The sequence below is a fragment of the Myxocyprinus asiaticus genome, chromosome 3, assembly GCF_019703515.2.
Source record: "Myxocyprinus asiaticus isolate MX2 ecotype Aquarium Trade chromosome 3, UBuf_Myxa_2, whole genome shotgun sequence".
NCBI classification, from domain to species: domain Eukaryota; kingdom Metazoa; phylum Chordata; class Actinopteri; order Cypriniformes; family Catostomidae; genus Myxocyprinus; species Myxocyprinus asiaticus.
This window is the reverse complement of record NC_059346.1, coordinates 55808272-55821960: the sequence shown is the minus strand read 5'-3', so window position 1 is coordinate 55821960 and position 13689 is coordinate 55808272. Positions and strand designations below refer to the sequence as shown.

The following is a 13689-nucleotide window of genomic DNA, read 5'->3' as shown; positions in this document are numbered from 1 at the left end:
AGTTGATGTTTTTAATATAGTTAGATAGACAGACAGGCAGACAGACAGATGATGGATGGTTGGATGGATGGATGGATGGTTGGACGGACAGATGGACAGACAGACATATAGATGTTAGATGGATGGATGGATGGATGAACAGACAGATAGACAGATAGATGATAGATGGATGGACGGACAGACAGATAGATGATGGATGGATGGACGGATGGACAGATAGACACAGATGATAGATGGACAAACGGACGGATGGATGGACAGACAGACAGAGAGATGATGGATGGATGGATGAATGGACGGACAGACAGACAGATAGATGATGGATGGATGGACGGACATCTGTACAGAGCAGTAGAACTAAGTCATAAGGTGGAAATACAGTAGCTCAGTTGGGAGCGTGTTAAACTGATTATCTAAAGGTCCCTGGTTTGATCCTGGGTTTCAGCAACTGATCATGCACCTTTCTGCAGAGCAATTATGTTCTCCACCTCCTGAATGAATAAGAGCCTCAGTTCCATGGTGTAATGGTTAGAACTCTGAATCCAGCAATTTGAGTTCAAATCTCTGTGGTACCTTCTGCAACTTTTGTGCCAGAGGTGTGGAGTTCCTAATCAGAAGGGCTTTTCAAAAGCAGTTAGCCTCTGAATCTTCTGTATGGAAAGCATTCATACTCTGATGGCCAGTGGCCTCATTTCTAAAGATGTTCGTAAAATGATGTTAAATGTAAATGTAGGACAATTTCCTACATGTTCCTATGAATGATTTATAAAATGTCTCTAGTCATGAAGAAATGTTCTTAATGCATCCCACTTTATAAATCGCAATTCATCTTAAAATCATGCACACGTGAACGACTGCATGGACTCTACAGAACGTCCACAAATATCTTAATATGGTGAGACAGAAAACAAAAAAATCACACGCAAAAGTTATTCATTCATGCATATGGAATGTTCTTGTGCTGTTGGCCAGTTTATATATAATATACTCAAAACCACATTAATATATTCAAAACCACCAAAATAACACAGGTGGTAAAATATAAGGCCATATGATGACCTCATGGAAATTATTTTCCAATGGCTTTAACAATATTTAACAGTATAAAAATACATGTATTGTCTTGTTCAACTGAACATTGATCACAAAAGTATCTATTGCACTTATATGGTGCACAGCACTGCAACAAAAACATTTACAAAATACCAGAACTAGTTATTAAATGTATTTTAAGTGGCACATGATACTGTATGCCAATAAAAGTTGTGGAACAGAAGTCAAAATTTTAATTCAAATTCTTAAGCAACAGTATCAGTGATTCATCACTCCTTTTTTTCATGATTCTTTTAAAAAAGCATTAACCCCTCTGACTTTCCTTCTGAATAACAAATAACTACTCCATATCTGTAATGTGATTTACCCTGTGAAGTTTAAGGTCTCTCTTTTAATGTGTTGTGATGAATGCCAGCTTACATTTTTAAATCTCCTCCAAGATTCTATTATGACATTTCTTTCAAACTAATTACTGAGATGATTTCATCTAAAACAACCATATTTACCATGCTGAGCGTGGGCCGCAGAGCATATTCCTTAAGCGAATAATCTTTTTTTCTAGGTCTTTTAACAAGATTCTTAATGCCTTTCCACTACAACACACCTTTTTAAAATTCATGCTATTATACCTCCAACTGCATTTTGTTTCTGAAAGGCTGATCATTTTTCTATTGCAATAATTTTCCATCTCTGAGAAAACAATAAAGCAGATCCCAATAAAAGAGAAGCCATGTCTACCTAAGATGTACGCCATTCAATTCTGATTTTAATTTCACTCCAATTAAAAATGCATGGGGAGGCTTTGTGTGGTGTCATATTCATTGGTGGCTTTCAATTTGTGTTCATTCTAGCAGGGACTGTATGGTTAAACAATGGAGTTAGAATTTTTCTAATTCAGAGACAAATGGAAAGAGATTCACAAATAGAAAGTTGGTTCACAAATAAATTGAATGAGATCCACAAATAAATGTAAGAAGTTTCACAAAAATGAAATTAATTCACAAATAAATAAAAAAAAAATCTTTACAAATATATTTTTTAACTCACAAACACAACTCGGTCCAGCATTCATTTGTGAATCGCGTGCATTTATTTATGTATCGCTTGCTGTGCATTTGTGGATGGAAGCTCACATTTGTGAATTCTGAAACATTTCTTGAGGGAGAGCTGCGGGCAATCCACAAATAGGTGGACTCCACCCATTGTCTACTCAAACCAATCAGATAACGGTCACATTACTCGGACCAATCGTAGCATGTTCTATCTTCAACCAATCACACTTTGTTTTACTATCAGGGCAGGACCAAAGTCACAGCGCTCTCATGAGCATGGAATCTAGCACATACAGGTATGCTCCAAAGCCGCAAATTTTTAAAGAAACGGACGCCATCAGAGGAATACTGTGACTTAAGGTTTGTATAATTTTCTCTCAGTTATAAATGTGTAGTGTCTTGTTAAATGTCGACAGCTGAAAATTGCCCATTTGTAGAATGTCCTGATCATTAGCTTTAAAGCTAACCTGGCTGACTGTACGAGTCTGCTATTTTAATTTTAACCAAGTTTCTTGACTGATATGTGTTGTCAAAACCTTTACTCTTAATGTTACATGGCAGATCCAAACAGACACACTACTAGAATACAAAAGATCAGTAGGACAGATAGTGTCTTCATAAAACATGAATAATATTAGATGATCTTATGAGCACAAACCATAAATTAATACCCTATATTACACAGTGAACAAGATCTGCTATGCCAATAATTTGGTTTCACATTATGTTAATGTATTTAATAAAAGCAGTTGTAAGGTAATATTTATTAGAATGTTGCATTTGAGCACTTTTGTGTGCTTGTTTTAGGAGTTTCTATTACGGGGTCCCTTTCTAAAATATGTTCAGACAGTGTCTTCGCATCATGTTCTGCATCATGTTCTGACATTGATAATTGACTCACTGGTTTTTGCCCTGTTTCCCCTGTGTTCTTCCCATCAACTATGAGCACTTGACCTGCTCCAAAACTCAGTGGTTCCAGCTCCAATACAGGACACCTTTTAAAATGTGTAATATGAGATTCTTTATTTTTCTGTTATGTCAGATTATGTCAGCCACCGCTGACTCCAAAGGAGATGGCGGGCGAGTTGTGACGCCGCCTTGGCGATTTATGTACGCTACTGTCACTGTGTTGTCCAACTGGACCAACACATGCTTGCCCTGGATCAACAGCAATAGCCTCCGCAGGGCAAGCAGTACAGCCAGCAACTCTAGGCAGTTGATGTGCCAACCCAGTCACGGTCCTGTCAAGGAATCAGCGGCTGCATGCCCATTGCACACGCCGCCCCAGCCCAACTTGGAAGTGTCTGTGGTGACCACAATGTGTCTGGACACCTGCTGTAGGGGAACTCCTGCTCGCAAAAACATGAGGTCTGTCCAAGGTCTGAATAAGTGGAGGCAGAGCGTCATGTTAGCTACGCGATGTGTGTCACGGCGCCATGCCCATCTCGGGACTCGTGTCTGAAGCCAGTGCTGAAGCGGTCTCATATGTATCAACCCGAGCGCCGTGACTGCCGCCGAGGAAGCCATATGCCCCAGGAGCCTCTGAAAGTGTTTCAGTAGAACCTCAGGCAGTTCAGCACCGACTGCACGTGCTCGCTTGTGAGGCGTGCTATCATTGAGACGGAGTCTAACTCCATGCTGAGAAAAGAGATGCTCTATACCGGGGAGAGCTTGCTCTTTTCCCACTTGACCCGAAACCCTAGACAGCTGAGGTGCCTGAGCACCAGGTCCCTGTGCGTGCACAGCAACTCTCTCGAGTGTGCTAGAATCAGCCAGTCATCGAGGTAGTTGAGTATGTGGACGCCCACTTCCCTTAACGGGGCAAGAGCTGCCTCTGCGACTTTCATGAAGATGTGAGGGGACAGGGAGAGGCCTTATACTGATATGCCCGGCCGTCGAAAGCAAACCGTAGGAAGGGTCTGTGTCGAGGTAAAACCGAGATGTGAAAGTACGCATCCTTCAGGTCTACCGCCACAAAACAATCTTGATGCCGGACGCACATCCGAATGTGTTTCTGCGTTAGCATCTTGAACGGGAGTCTGTGTAAGGCCCGGTTCAGAACTCACAGGTCCAAGATTGGCCACAACCCACCGCCTTTCTTTGATACGATGAAGTAAGGGCTGTAGAACCCTTCCCCCATTTTGGCTGGAGGGACAGGCTCTATCGTGCCCTTGCGAAGAAGGGTCGCGATCTCCACACGCAGGGTGGCGTCGTTCTCGCCCTGCACTGAAGTGAAGCGGACGCTGCTGAACCAGGGCGGGCGCCTGGTGAACTGAATCGCGTAGCCGAGTCGGATGGTCCTGGCCAGCCATGCGTCCAAGCTCCGGGCGAGGGGCCCTAAAGGGACAATCGAGTCTGACGTACCTGGAGGTGGGGCCTCGTGGTGGGGAGGAGCAGGTGACACCATGTTGAGGAGCGTTGCTTCGTCCCAAGGTGGCTGGACTGAGGGGGACCTCGAAGCACTTACCTTGCTCTGCGTATCCGGCATAGGACAGGTTAGCGACTGAGAAGGAGGACCTCTCGGGTCCTCCTTGAGACTCTTCGCAACCGGTTGACTGTAGGCATGGCGCAGCCAGGCGCGCGAAAGCGGGGGGGACCGCATTCGCGGGGCCCTGGCTGCGAGTGCTCTGTGTCTGGTCGCCGTGACAATGGCGGTCATGAACACCGATTATGTGACCCAAGAAGTGAGGAAACCGCTCTTTTTTTGACAATTTGGGTACCGCAGCCCGTTCGGGGTGTGGCAAACAAAAAAAAGAGAAGGAAACAAAAGATTTACCTCCCGGCTCTCCACCGGGGGATGGAGTGGTCTGGATACCAGCTCCGTAGCGTATGTCTCGCTCCCTGGGTCATCTGTCTCAGGGGTGCTTAGGAGCCTTCCGGGTCCCCGTGAGATGGGGGGCGTCAGCTTCCTGTGGGGGGCTCATGCTGGGGCTGAGAGCTGGGCTCGGGCAGAGCCGCCTGGGCTTTCGCCGCCACAGGGGGAAGCCCTCAGCGAGCAGACGGGGTGTGTTATCTTGAGCCGCGCCAGGGAAAGATGTGCTGGATGGCCTCCGTCTGCTTCTTCACCGCCGTGAACTGCTGGGCGAAGTCCTCAACAGTGTCGCCGAAAAGTCCAATGTGGGACATGGGCACATTGAGAAATCGTGCTTTGTTAGCGTCCCTCATCACGACCAGATTCAGCCACAGGTGGCGCTCCTGGACCACCAAGGTGGACATCGCCTGCCCGAGTACTCACGCCGTGACCTTCCTCACCCGGAGGGCGAGGTCGGTCACCGAGCGCAGCTCCTGCAGCACATCGGGATCAGGACTACCCATGTGCAGTTCTTTTAGTGCCTTGGCCTGGTGTACCTGCAGGAGGGCCATGGCATGCAGGGCGGAGGCGGCCTGTCCAGCAGCACTGTAGGCTTTGGTCGTCAGAGACGACGAATCATACAAAGAAGGAAAGGCATCTTTATAAAGACGCGTCTTTAAAAAGACATTCAACGTCAATGTGTGTGCTCTAATAGAGAAAATGTACTCTTTAGCAGGAATATACACTCTTTTTGCGCTGTCGAAGCACACAGGGGCGAAATCTACACTCGTCGTGCAGAAGGAGAGAAAGCCGCTGGAAATGCACCACATATCCAAAAGCATACGCTTCTTAAGAGGCGAATGGAACAGCAGTAGTATTCAGCTCGCTGATAGTACAACCGCTTGGCTCCGAAGAAAAAATCCGAGAGTGGGCATTCCTTCTCCTTTTATACCCGTATGTCCGGGGGAGTGGCATGCAAATTCCACTCGTCAATTCTCATTGGCCTTTCCTCAAAAGAATAGAGGTGTTCGGGGCTCTCAAGAGTGACCCCTAGTGTCACTACATCAACACAACGTCGAGTGAGTGACAGAAGGGGAACTATAGTTTTGGCAAGTCATTTAGGACATCTACTTTGTGCATGACACAAGTAATTTTTCCGACAATTGTTTACAGACAGATTGTTTCACTTTTAATTGACTATATCACAATTCCAAGGGGTCAGAAGTTTACATTCACTAAGTTAACTGTGCCTTTAAGCAGCTTGAAAAATTCCAGAAAATGATGTCAAGCCTTTAGACAATTAGACAATTATCGTCTGATAAGCTAATTGGAGTCAATTGGAGGTGTACCTGTGGATGTATTTTAAGGCCTACCTTCAAACTCAGTGCCTCTTTGCTTGACATCATGGGAAAATCAAAAGAAATCAGCCAAGACCTCAGAAAAAAATTGTGGACTTCCACAAATTTGGTTCATCCTTGGGAGCAATTTCCAAATGCCTAAATGTACCACATTCATCTGTACAAACAATAGTACGCAAGAATAAACACCATAGGACCATGCAGCCATCATACCGCTCAGGAAGGAGACACATTGTCTCCTAGAGACTAACGTATTTTGGTGTGAAAAGTGCAAATCAATCCCAGAACAACAGCAAAGGACCTTGAAGATGCTGGAGGAAACAGGTAGACAAGTATCTATATCCACAGTAGAACAAGTCCTATATCGACATAACCTGAAAGGCTGCTCAGCAAGGAAGAAGCCACTGCTTCAAAACCACCATAAAAAAGCCAGACTACAGTTTGCAAGTGCACATGGGGACAAAGATCGTACTTTTTGGAGAAATGTCCTCTGGTCTGATGAAACAGAAATTGAACTTTTTGGCCATAATGATCATTGTTATGTTTGGAGGAAAAAGGGTGAGGCCTGCAAGCCGAAGAACACCATCCCAACCGTGAAGCGTGGGGGTGGCAGCATCATGTTGTGGGGGTGCTTTGCTGCAGGAGGGACTGGTGCACTTCACAAAATAGATGGCATCATGAGGAAGGAAAATTATGTGGATATATTGAAGCAACATCTCAAGACATCAGCCATGAAGTTAAAGCTCGGTCGCAAATGGGTCTTCCAAATGGACAATGACCCCAAGCATACCTCCAAAGCTGTGGCAAAACAGCTTAAGGACAACAAAGTCAAGGTATTGGAGTGGCCATCACAAAGCCCTGACCTCAATCCAATAGAAAATTTGTGGGCAGAACTGAAAAAGCATGTGCGAGCAAGGAGGCCTACAAACCTGACTCAGTTACACTAGTTCTGTCTGGAGGAATGGGCCAAAATTCCAGCAACTTATTGTGAGAAGCTTGTGGTAGGCTACCCAAAACATTTGATCCAAGTTGAACAATTTAAAGGCAATGCTACCAAATACTAACAAAGTGTATGTAAACTTCTGACCCACTGGGAATGTGATGAAAGAAATAAAAGCTGAAATAAATCATTCACTCTACTATTATTCTGACATTTCACATTCTTAAAATAAAGTAGTGATCCTAACTGACCTAAGACAGGGAATGACTTCTACGATTAATTGTCAGGAATTGTAAAAAACAGAGTTTAAATGTATTTGGCTAAGGTATATGTAAACTTCTGACTTCAACTGTGTGTGTGTGTATATATATATATATATATATACATACAGGTGCATCTCAATAAATTAGAATGTCGTGGAAAAGTTCATTTATTTCAGTAATTCAACTCAAATTGTGAAACTCGTGTATTAAATAAATTCAATGCACACAGACTGAAGTAGTTTAAGTCTTTGGTTCTTTTAATTGTAATGATTTTGGCTCACTTTTAACAAAAACCCACCAATTCACTATCTCAAAAAATTAGAATACATCATAAGACCAATAAAAAAAACATTTTTAGTGAATTGTTGGCCTTCTGGAAAGTATGTTAATTTACTGTATATGTACTCAATACTTGGTAGGGGCTCCTTTTGCTTTAATTACTGCCTCAATTCGGCGTGGCATGGAGGTGATCAGTTTGTGGCACTGCTGTGGTGGTATGGAAGCCCAGGTTTCTTTGACAGTGGCCTTCAGCTCATCTGCATTTTTTGGTCTCTTGTTTCTCATTTTCCTCTTGACAATACCCCATAGATTCTCTATGGGGTTCAGGTCTGGTGAGTTTGCTGGCCAGTCAAGCACACCAACACCATGGTCATTTAACCAACTTTTGGTGATTTTGGCAGTGTGGGCAGGTGCCAAATCCTGCTGGAAAATGAAATCAGCATCTTTAAAAAGCTGGTCAGCAGAAGGAAGCATGAAGTGCTCCAAAATTTCTTGGTAAACGAGTGCAGTGACTTTGGTTTTCAAAGAACACAATGGACCAACACCAGCAGATGACATTGCACCCCAAATCATCACAGACTGTGGAAACTTAACACTGGACTTCAAGCAACTTGGGCTATGAGCTTCTCCACCCTTCCTCCAGACTCTAGGACCTTGGTTTCCAAATGAAATACAAAACTTGCTCTCATCTGAAAAGAGGACTTTGGACCACTGGGCAACAGTCCAGTTCTTCTTCTCCTTAGCCCAGGTAAGACGCCTCTGACGTTGTCTGTGGTTCAGGAGTGGAATACGACAACTGTAGCCAAATTCCTTGACATGTCTGTGTGTGGTGGCTCTTGATGCCTTGACCCCAGCCTCAGTCCATTCCTTGTGAAGTTCACCCAAATTCTTGAATCGATTTTGCTGGACAATCATAAGGCTGCGGTTCTCTCGGTTGATTGTGCATCTTTTTCTTCCACACTTTTTCCTTCCACTCAACTTTCTGTTAACATGCTTGGATACAGCACTCTGTGAACAGCCGGCTTCTTTGGCAATGAATGTTTGTGGCTTACCCTCCTTGTGAAGGGTGTCAATGATTGTCTTCTGGACAACTGTCAGATCAGCAGTCTTCCCCATGATTGTGTAGCCTAGTGAACCAAACTGAGAGACCATTTTGAAGGCTCAGGAAACCTTTGCAGGTGTTTTGAGTTGATTTGCTGATTGGCATGTCACCATATTCTAATTTTTTGAGATAGTGAATTGGTGGGTTTTTGTTAAATGTGAGCCAAAATCATCACAATTAAAAGAACCAAAGACTTAAACTACTTCAGTCTGTGTGCACTGAATTTATTTAATACACGAGTTTCACAATTTGAGTTGAATTACTGAAATAAATGAACTTTTCCACGACATTCTAATTTATTGAGATGCACCTGTATATATATATATATATATATATAATTTAACAATGTGAAACCAAATTATTGGCATAGCAGATCTTGTACACTGTGTAATACAGGGTATTAATTTAAGGTTTGTGCTCATAAGATCATCTAATATGATTTATGTTTTATGAAGACACTATCTGTCCTACTGATCTTTTGTAGTGTCTAGTAGTGTGTCTGTTTGGATCTGCCATGTAACATTAAGAGTAAAGGTTTTGACAACACGTTTCAGTCAAGAAACTTGGTTATAATTAAAATAGCAGACTCGAATAGTCAGCCAGGTTAGCTTTAAAGCTAATGATCAGGACATTCTACAAATGGGCAATTTTCAGCTGTCGACATTTAACAAGACACTACACATGTTTATAACTGAGAGAAAATGATAAAAACCTTAAGTCACAGATTTCCTCTGATGGCATCCATTTCTTTAAAAGTTTGCAGCCTTGGAGCATATCTGTATGTGCTAGATTCCATGCTCATGAGAGCTGTGACCCTGGTCCTGCACTGATAGTAAAACGAAGCGTGATTGGTTGAAGATAGAACGTGCTACGATTGGTCCGAGTAAAGTGGCCATTATCTGATTGGCTTGAGTAGACAATGGGTGGAGTCCACCTATTTGTGGACTGCCTGCAGCTCTCGCACAAGAAATATTTCAGAATTCACAAATGTGAGCTGCCATCCACAAATGCACAGCAAGCTATACCTAAATAAATGTGCGTGATTCACAAATGAATGCTGGACAGAGTTGTGTTTGTGAATTAAAAAATATATTTGTAAAATGTTTTATTTGCAAAAAAATGTGATCTCAGTGATTTAGACAGTGGCATGATTGTTGGTGCCAGATGGGCTGGTTTGAGTATTTCTGTAACTGCTGATCTCCTGGGATTTTCATGCACAGCAGTCTCTAGATTTTACTCAGAATGGTGCCAAAAACAAAAAACATCCAGTGAACGGCAGTTCTGTGGATGGATACGCCTTGTTGATGAGAGAGGTCAACGGAGAATGGCCAGACTGGTTTGAGCTGACAGAAAGGCTACGGTAACTCAGATAACGACTCTGTACAATTGTACCGAGCACAATAGCATCTCAGAATGCACAATACGTCAAACCTTGAGGCAGATGGGCTACAACAGCAGAAGACCACATCAGGTTCCACTTATGTCAGCCAAGAACAGAAAGCAGAGGCTGCAGTGGGCCTACCACCTCAGCAGAAATCGAGATTCATAAGACCAGGCGATGTTTTTTCAGTCTTTAACTGTCCAGTTTTGATGAGCCTGTGCCCACTACATGGAGATCACATTTTCCCCATTCTGATGGTTGATGTGAACATTAACTGAAGCTCTTGACTCGTATCTGCATGATTTTATGCATTGCACTTCTGCCACAAGATTGGCTGATTAGATAATTGCATGAATAAGTAGGTGTACCTTATAAAGTGGTCTGTGAGTGAATGTGACAATCTGTATTATTATATGACTTTTTTGTTTTTACTAAGAGGGTATACAGATGAACAAAAAGACTGTGAAAAAGGTAATTATGCAAACAAGGGACACCTGGAGACAGGACGAACAAAGAGAGAGGCTAGTAGACAGATTGACCTCGGCAAGAAATGTGTATTCCTCACGTGTGCTCTTGGGAACAGCATGTGCTTGTTTGTGTGCATGCATGCGGGTGTGTATGTGCATATGTGTTTTTGTGTAGGCATGCCTGTAATTGTGTGTGTATTTATGATGTCGCTCTGTTCCGGTGCTCAGCTGGCAGTGTGACATCGAAACTTAAAAAAGGCTCATTCTGACTCTCTCTTTATACATCATAAATGCGCTGTAATTTCCCACAAAAACGCTTTTACTCTCTCTTTCTTCCTACGTATTTCCAATCACTCCCATATCTCTTTCTAACATCTTAATTTTAAAGGCACGGAAGCTGGTAGCAGCAAAGGGCAGAGCTAATTATGGCTGGATGAAGAAGTTCACACGTGGGTTGTGTGTAATGGCTGAAGACTTCTGAAGACTTTGGCCTACTTAAAGGTGTTGTAAGCTATTCTTTTAATGGAATGGCTTGCTGAAAATACCTGTTACCTGATATCATTGAATTATGTGTCCTGAAACAACACACCTGTCTCTGTGACAGCCTCTGTAAACAGTAAACAAAATGGTTGTTGAAGATTATTTACTTAGCCAATCAAAAGTCTTTGAAGCACTTTCTGCCTGTCAATCATTTTGCATGTTCACTAGACAAGACAGCCCATTAATGGGAAGCAGGATACTGAGAGCATGCATGTTGAAGAAGACCTTTCAAGATTTACGAATGAATCATTCTTTTGAGTTGGTTCCTTTCAGTGAATTGTAAGTGAGTGGTAACTTTGAGATCCTTCTACAAATACTGCCATTTGAACAAGTCTTTAGAAATGCTTTGTATAGCCAGTTACATGAATGCTACACAACTTCAGCTTCTCTGAAAAGTCACCAGAATGTAACCCTTTGGTATTTTATACTGTTCAAGGTTTTGTGTAATGTGAATAACCAGTTAAGGTCTGTATATGGCCAAGGTTTTCAAGTAGGGGCTGAAACAATGTTCCAGACCTTTATGTTGGTTATTTTCTGTAGAATATGAGGAGAATTTTTCATGAAACTTCACGTAGTTCATAGTGGCCACGTGTTTCAAGCTTCAAACATGACAAAAAAGTGCAGAAAAAGTAAAATGATCGCACTTAATACTCAGTTTACTGTATGTATAGACACATACCATTGTCTTGTCACATACACCTTGTCTTGACTGCAAAAAAGCTATTGAACATTTTCAGCATTATTGCACAGGTGAAAAAAAACTTCTTGTGCTTCTATGGTGCAGTGGATAGTTCCAGTGGCTTATTCTCTGAACTGTGGACTGGAAAGTCATAGATTCAAATCTGTCCTGGGGTGACTTGTCCTATGGCGTTTGCTTTTTCTGTGTATCATATGTGCTTAGTGTTGTGCAGTGGCTGCCATGCTGGTGCTTTGCCCTGTAATTGCTGCTTGCAGCTATATTATTTTTGTTGCTTTTACTCTGCAATCTACCATATCAGAAAATAAAACATTTTGTTGGATGAACTTAAATCTAATAATGTAGTCACTTTTATATGTTCGATTATGAGCATGAATATTTCTGTTGGTTTTACTTATTAGAGTCACATTCAAACTGCCTACTTTTCAGCAATTATTTAAAGGAATGTTCAATACAAGTTTAGCTCAATCGAAAGCATTTGTGACAATGTTGATTACAACGAAAAATTATTTGACTCATCCATCATTTCCTTAAAAAAAATAAAAATAAAGCAAAAATCGAGGTTCCAGTGAGGCACTTACAATGGAAGTGAATAGGGCCAATCCGTAAACCTTAAAATACTCTCTGTTTAGCCACAAGACGTAAACAATATTCAAGTTAACATGATTATAGTGTGATAAAATTGCTTACTAATTTTTTCTGTGTAAAGCTATAGCCAATTTTACAACTTTGTTGCCATGACGATGTAATGTCAACAAACCAAAAATCCTAAAATGACTGTAAAAATGTTGATTTGACCTTCGAGTTGACCTTCACAGCTCAAAACATACATGAGTTTTAACAGAAGAATTAATGGATGCACTTTTATAAAATTATAAGCATCACATTTATGCCTTTAAACCGTACAAAAATTGGCCCCGTTGTAAGTGCCTCACAGTAACCCAGATTTTTATTTATTTATTTATTTATTTTAAGGTAAAGGATGGACGAGTCGAAATGAATTTTTGTTGTAATCAACATTGTCACAAATACTGTCGATTGAGCTTAACTTGTATTGAACCCAGAATATTCCTTTAAATAGTAGGCCTAAAACAATTCTAAAACTCAAACCAATTCATGTTGCTTTTTTTTCTTTTTTTTTTTTTTTTTTTTACACAAAACTGTAACAATTTCAAGATTTCCCCTATGACATAAAATACGACAACTACCAGACTTGGAAAACTTACACGCCTTCCCTTGAAATGCACCTCCACCTCGCCATTTCAGTGTTTGCTGGTGTCTCCATTGATCGTTGGGTGGCGCATTATTTCCTCTGTATGCGCACGGAGAGTGTTGTTGTTGCCAAGCGCTCCGGAAAGTATCATTGGCACGCAGAGCTCAACTCTTCACAGAAAACTTTCGCCGCCGAAGTACGAGCACAACAACTCCGTTGCTTCTGATCCCGAACGCAGACGATCTGCTATGAGAAGATGTCCTTGAACGACGTGTACGTGTTTCGGCCGTTCAAACTGATCGCTCTTCTCTGCGTGTTTCTCGCACTTTGTCTGGACATTGTTGCCCTGCTGAGCCCCGCGTGGGTAACGGCGGAGGGCTACGCGCTGTCTCTGTGGGAGTCATGCAGGGAGATCGAGAGCGACTGGAACTGCATCTCCACCCTCAAATCTGGTAAGCAGCCCAACGTTATTATCCACTATTTTGTGGAAGAAAATTACAGTCTTCAAACTGGAAACATTGGTGATTGGAACAATTTTACGCATTTTTGGAGT

At 42.2% G+C, this 13689-nt stretch overlaps 1 protein-coding gene across 1 annotated transcript in view; it reads left to right on the top strand.

Annotated features, from left to right (window-relative positions):
* The first annotated feature begins 13207 nt into the window (after positions 1–13207).
* The window catches only part of LOC127417149 (transmembrane protein 47-like), a 37858-nt gene continuing 37376 nt past the window's right edge, over positions 13208–13689 (top strand). Inside the window, exon 1 of the mRNA XM_051656885.1 lies at positions 13208–13588. Coding sequence (XP_051512845.1) covers positions 13393–13588 — 196 coding nt within the window. The 5' untranslated portion in view covers positions 13208–13392. The remainder of the gene's footprint in view (positions 13589–13689) is intronic.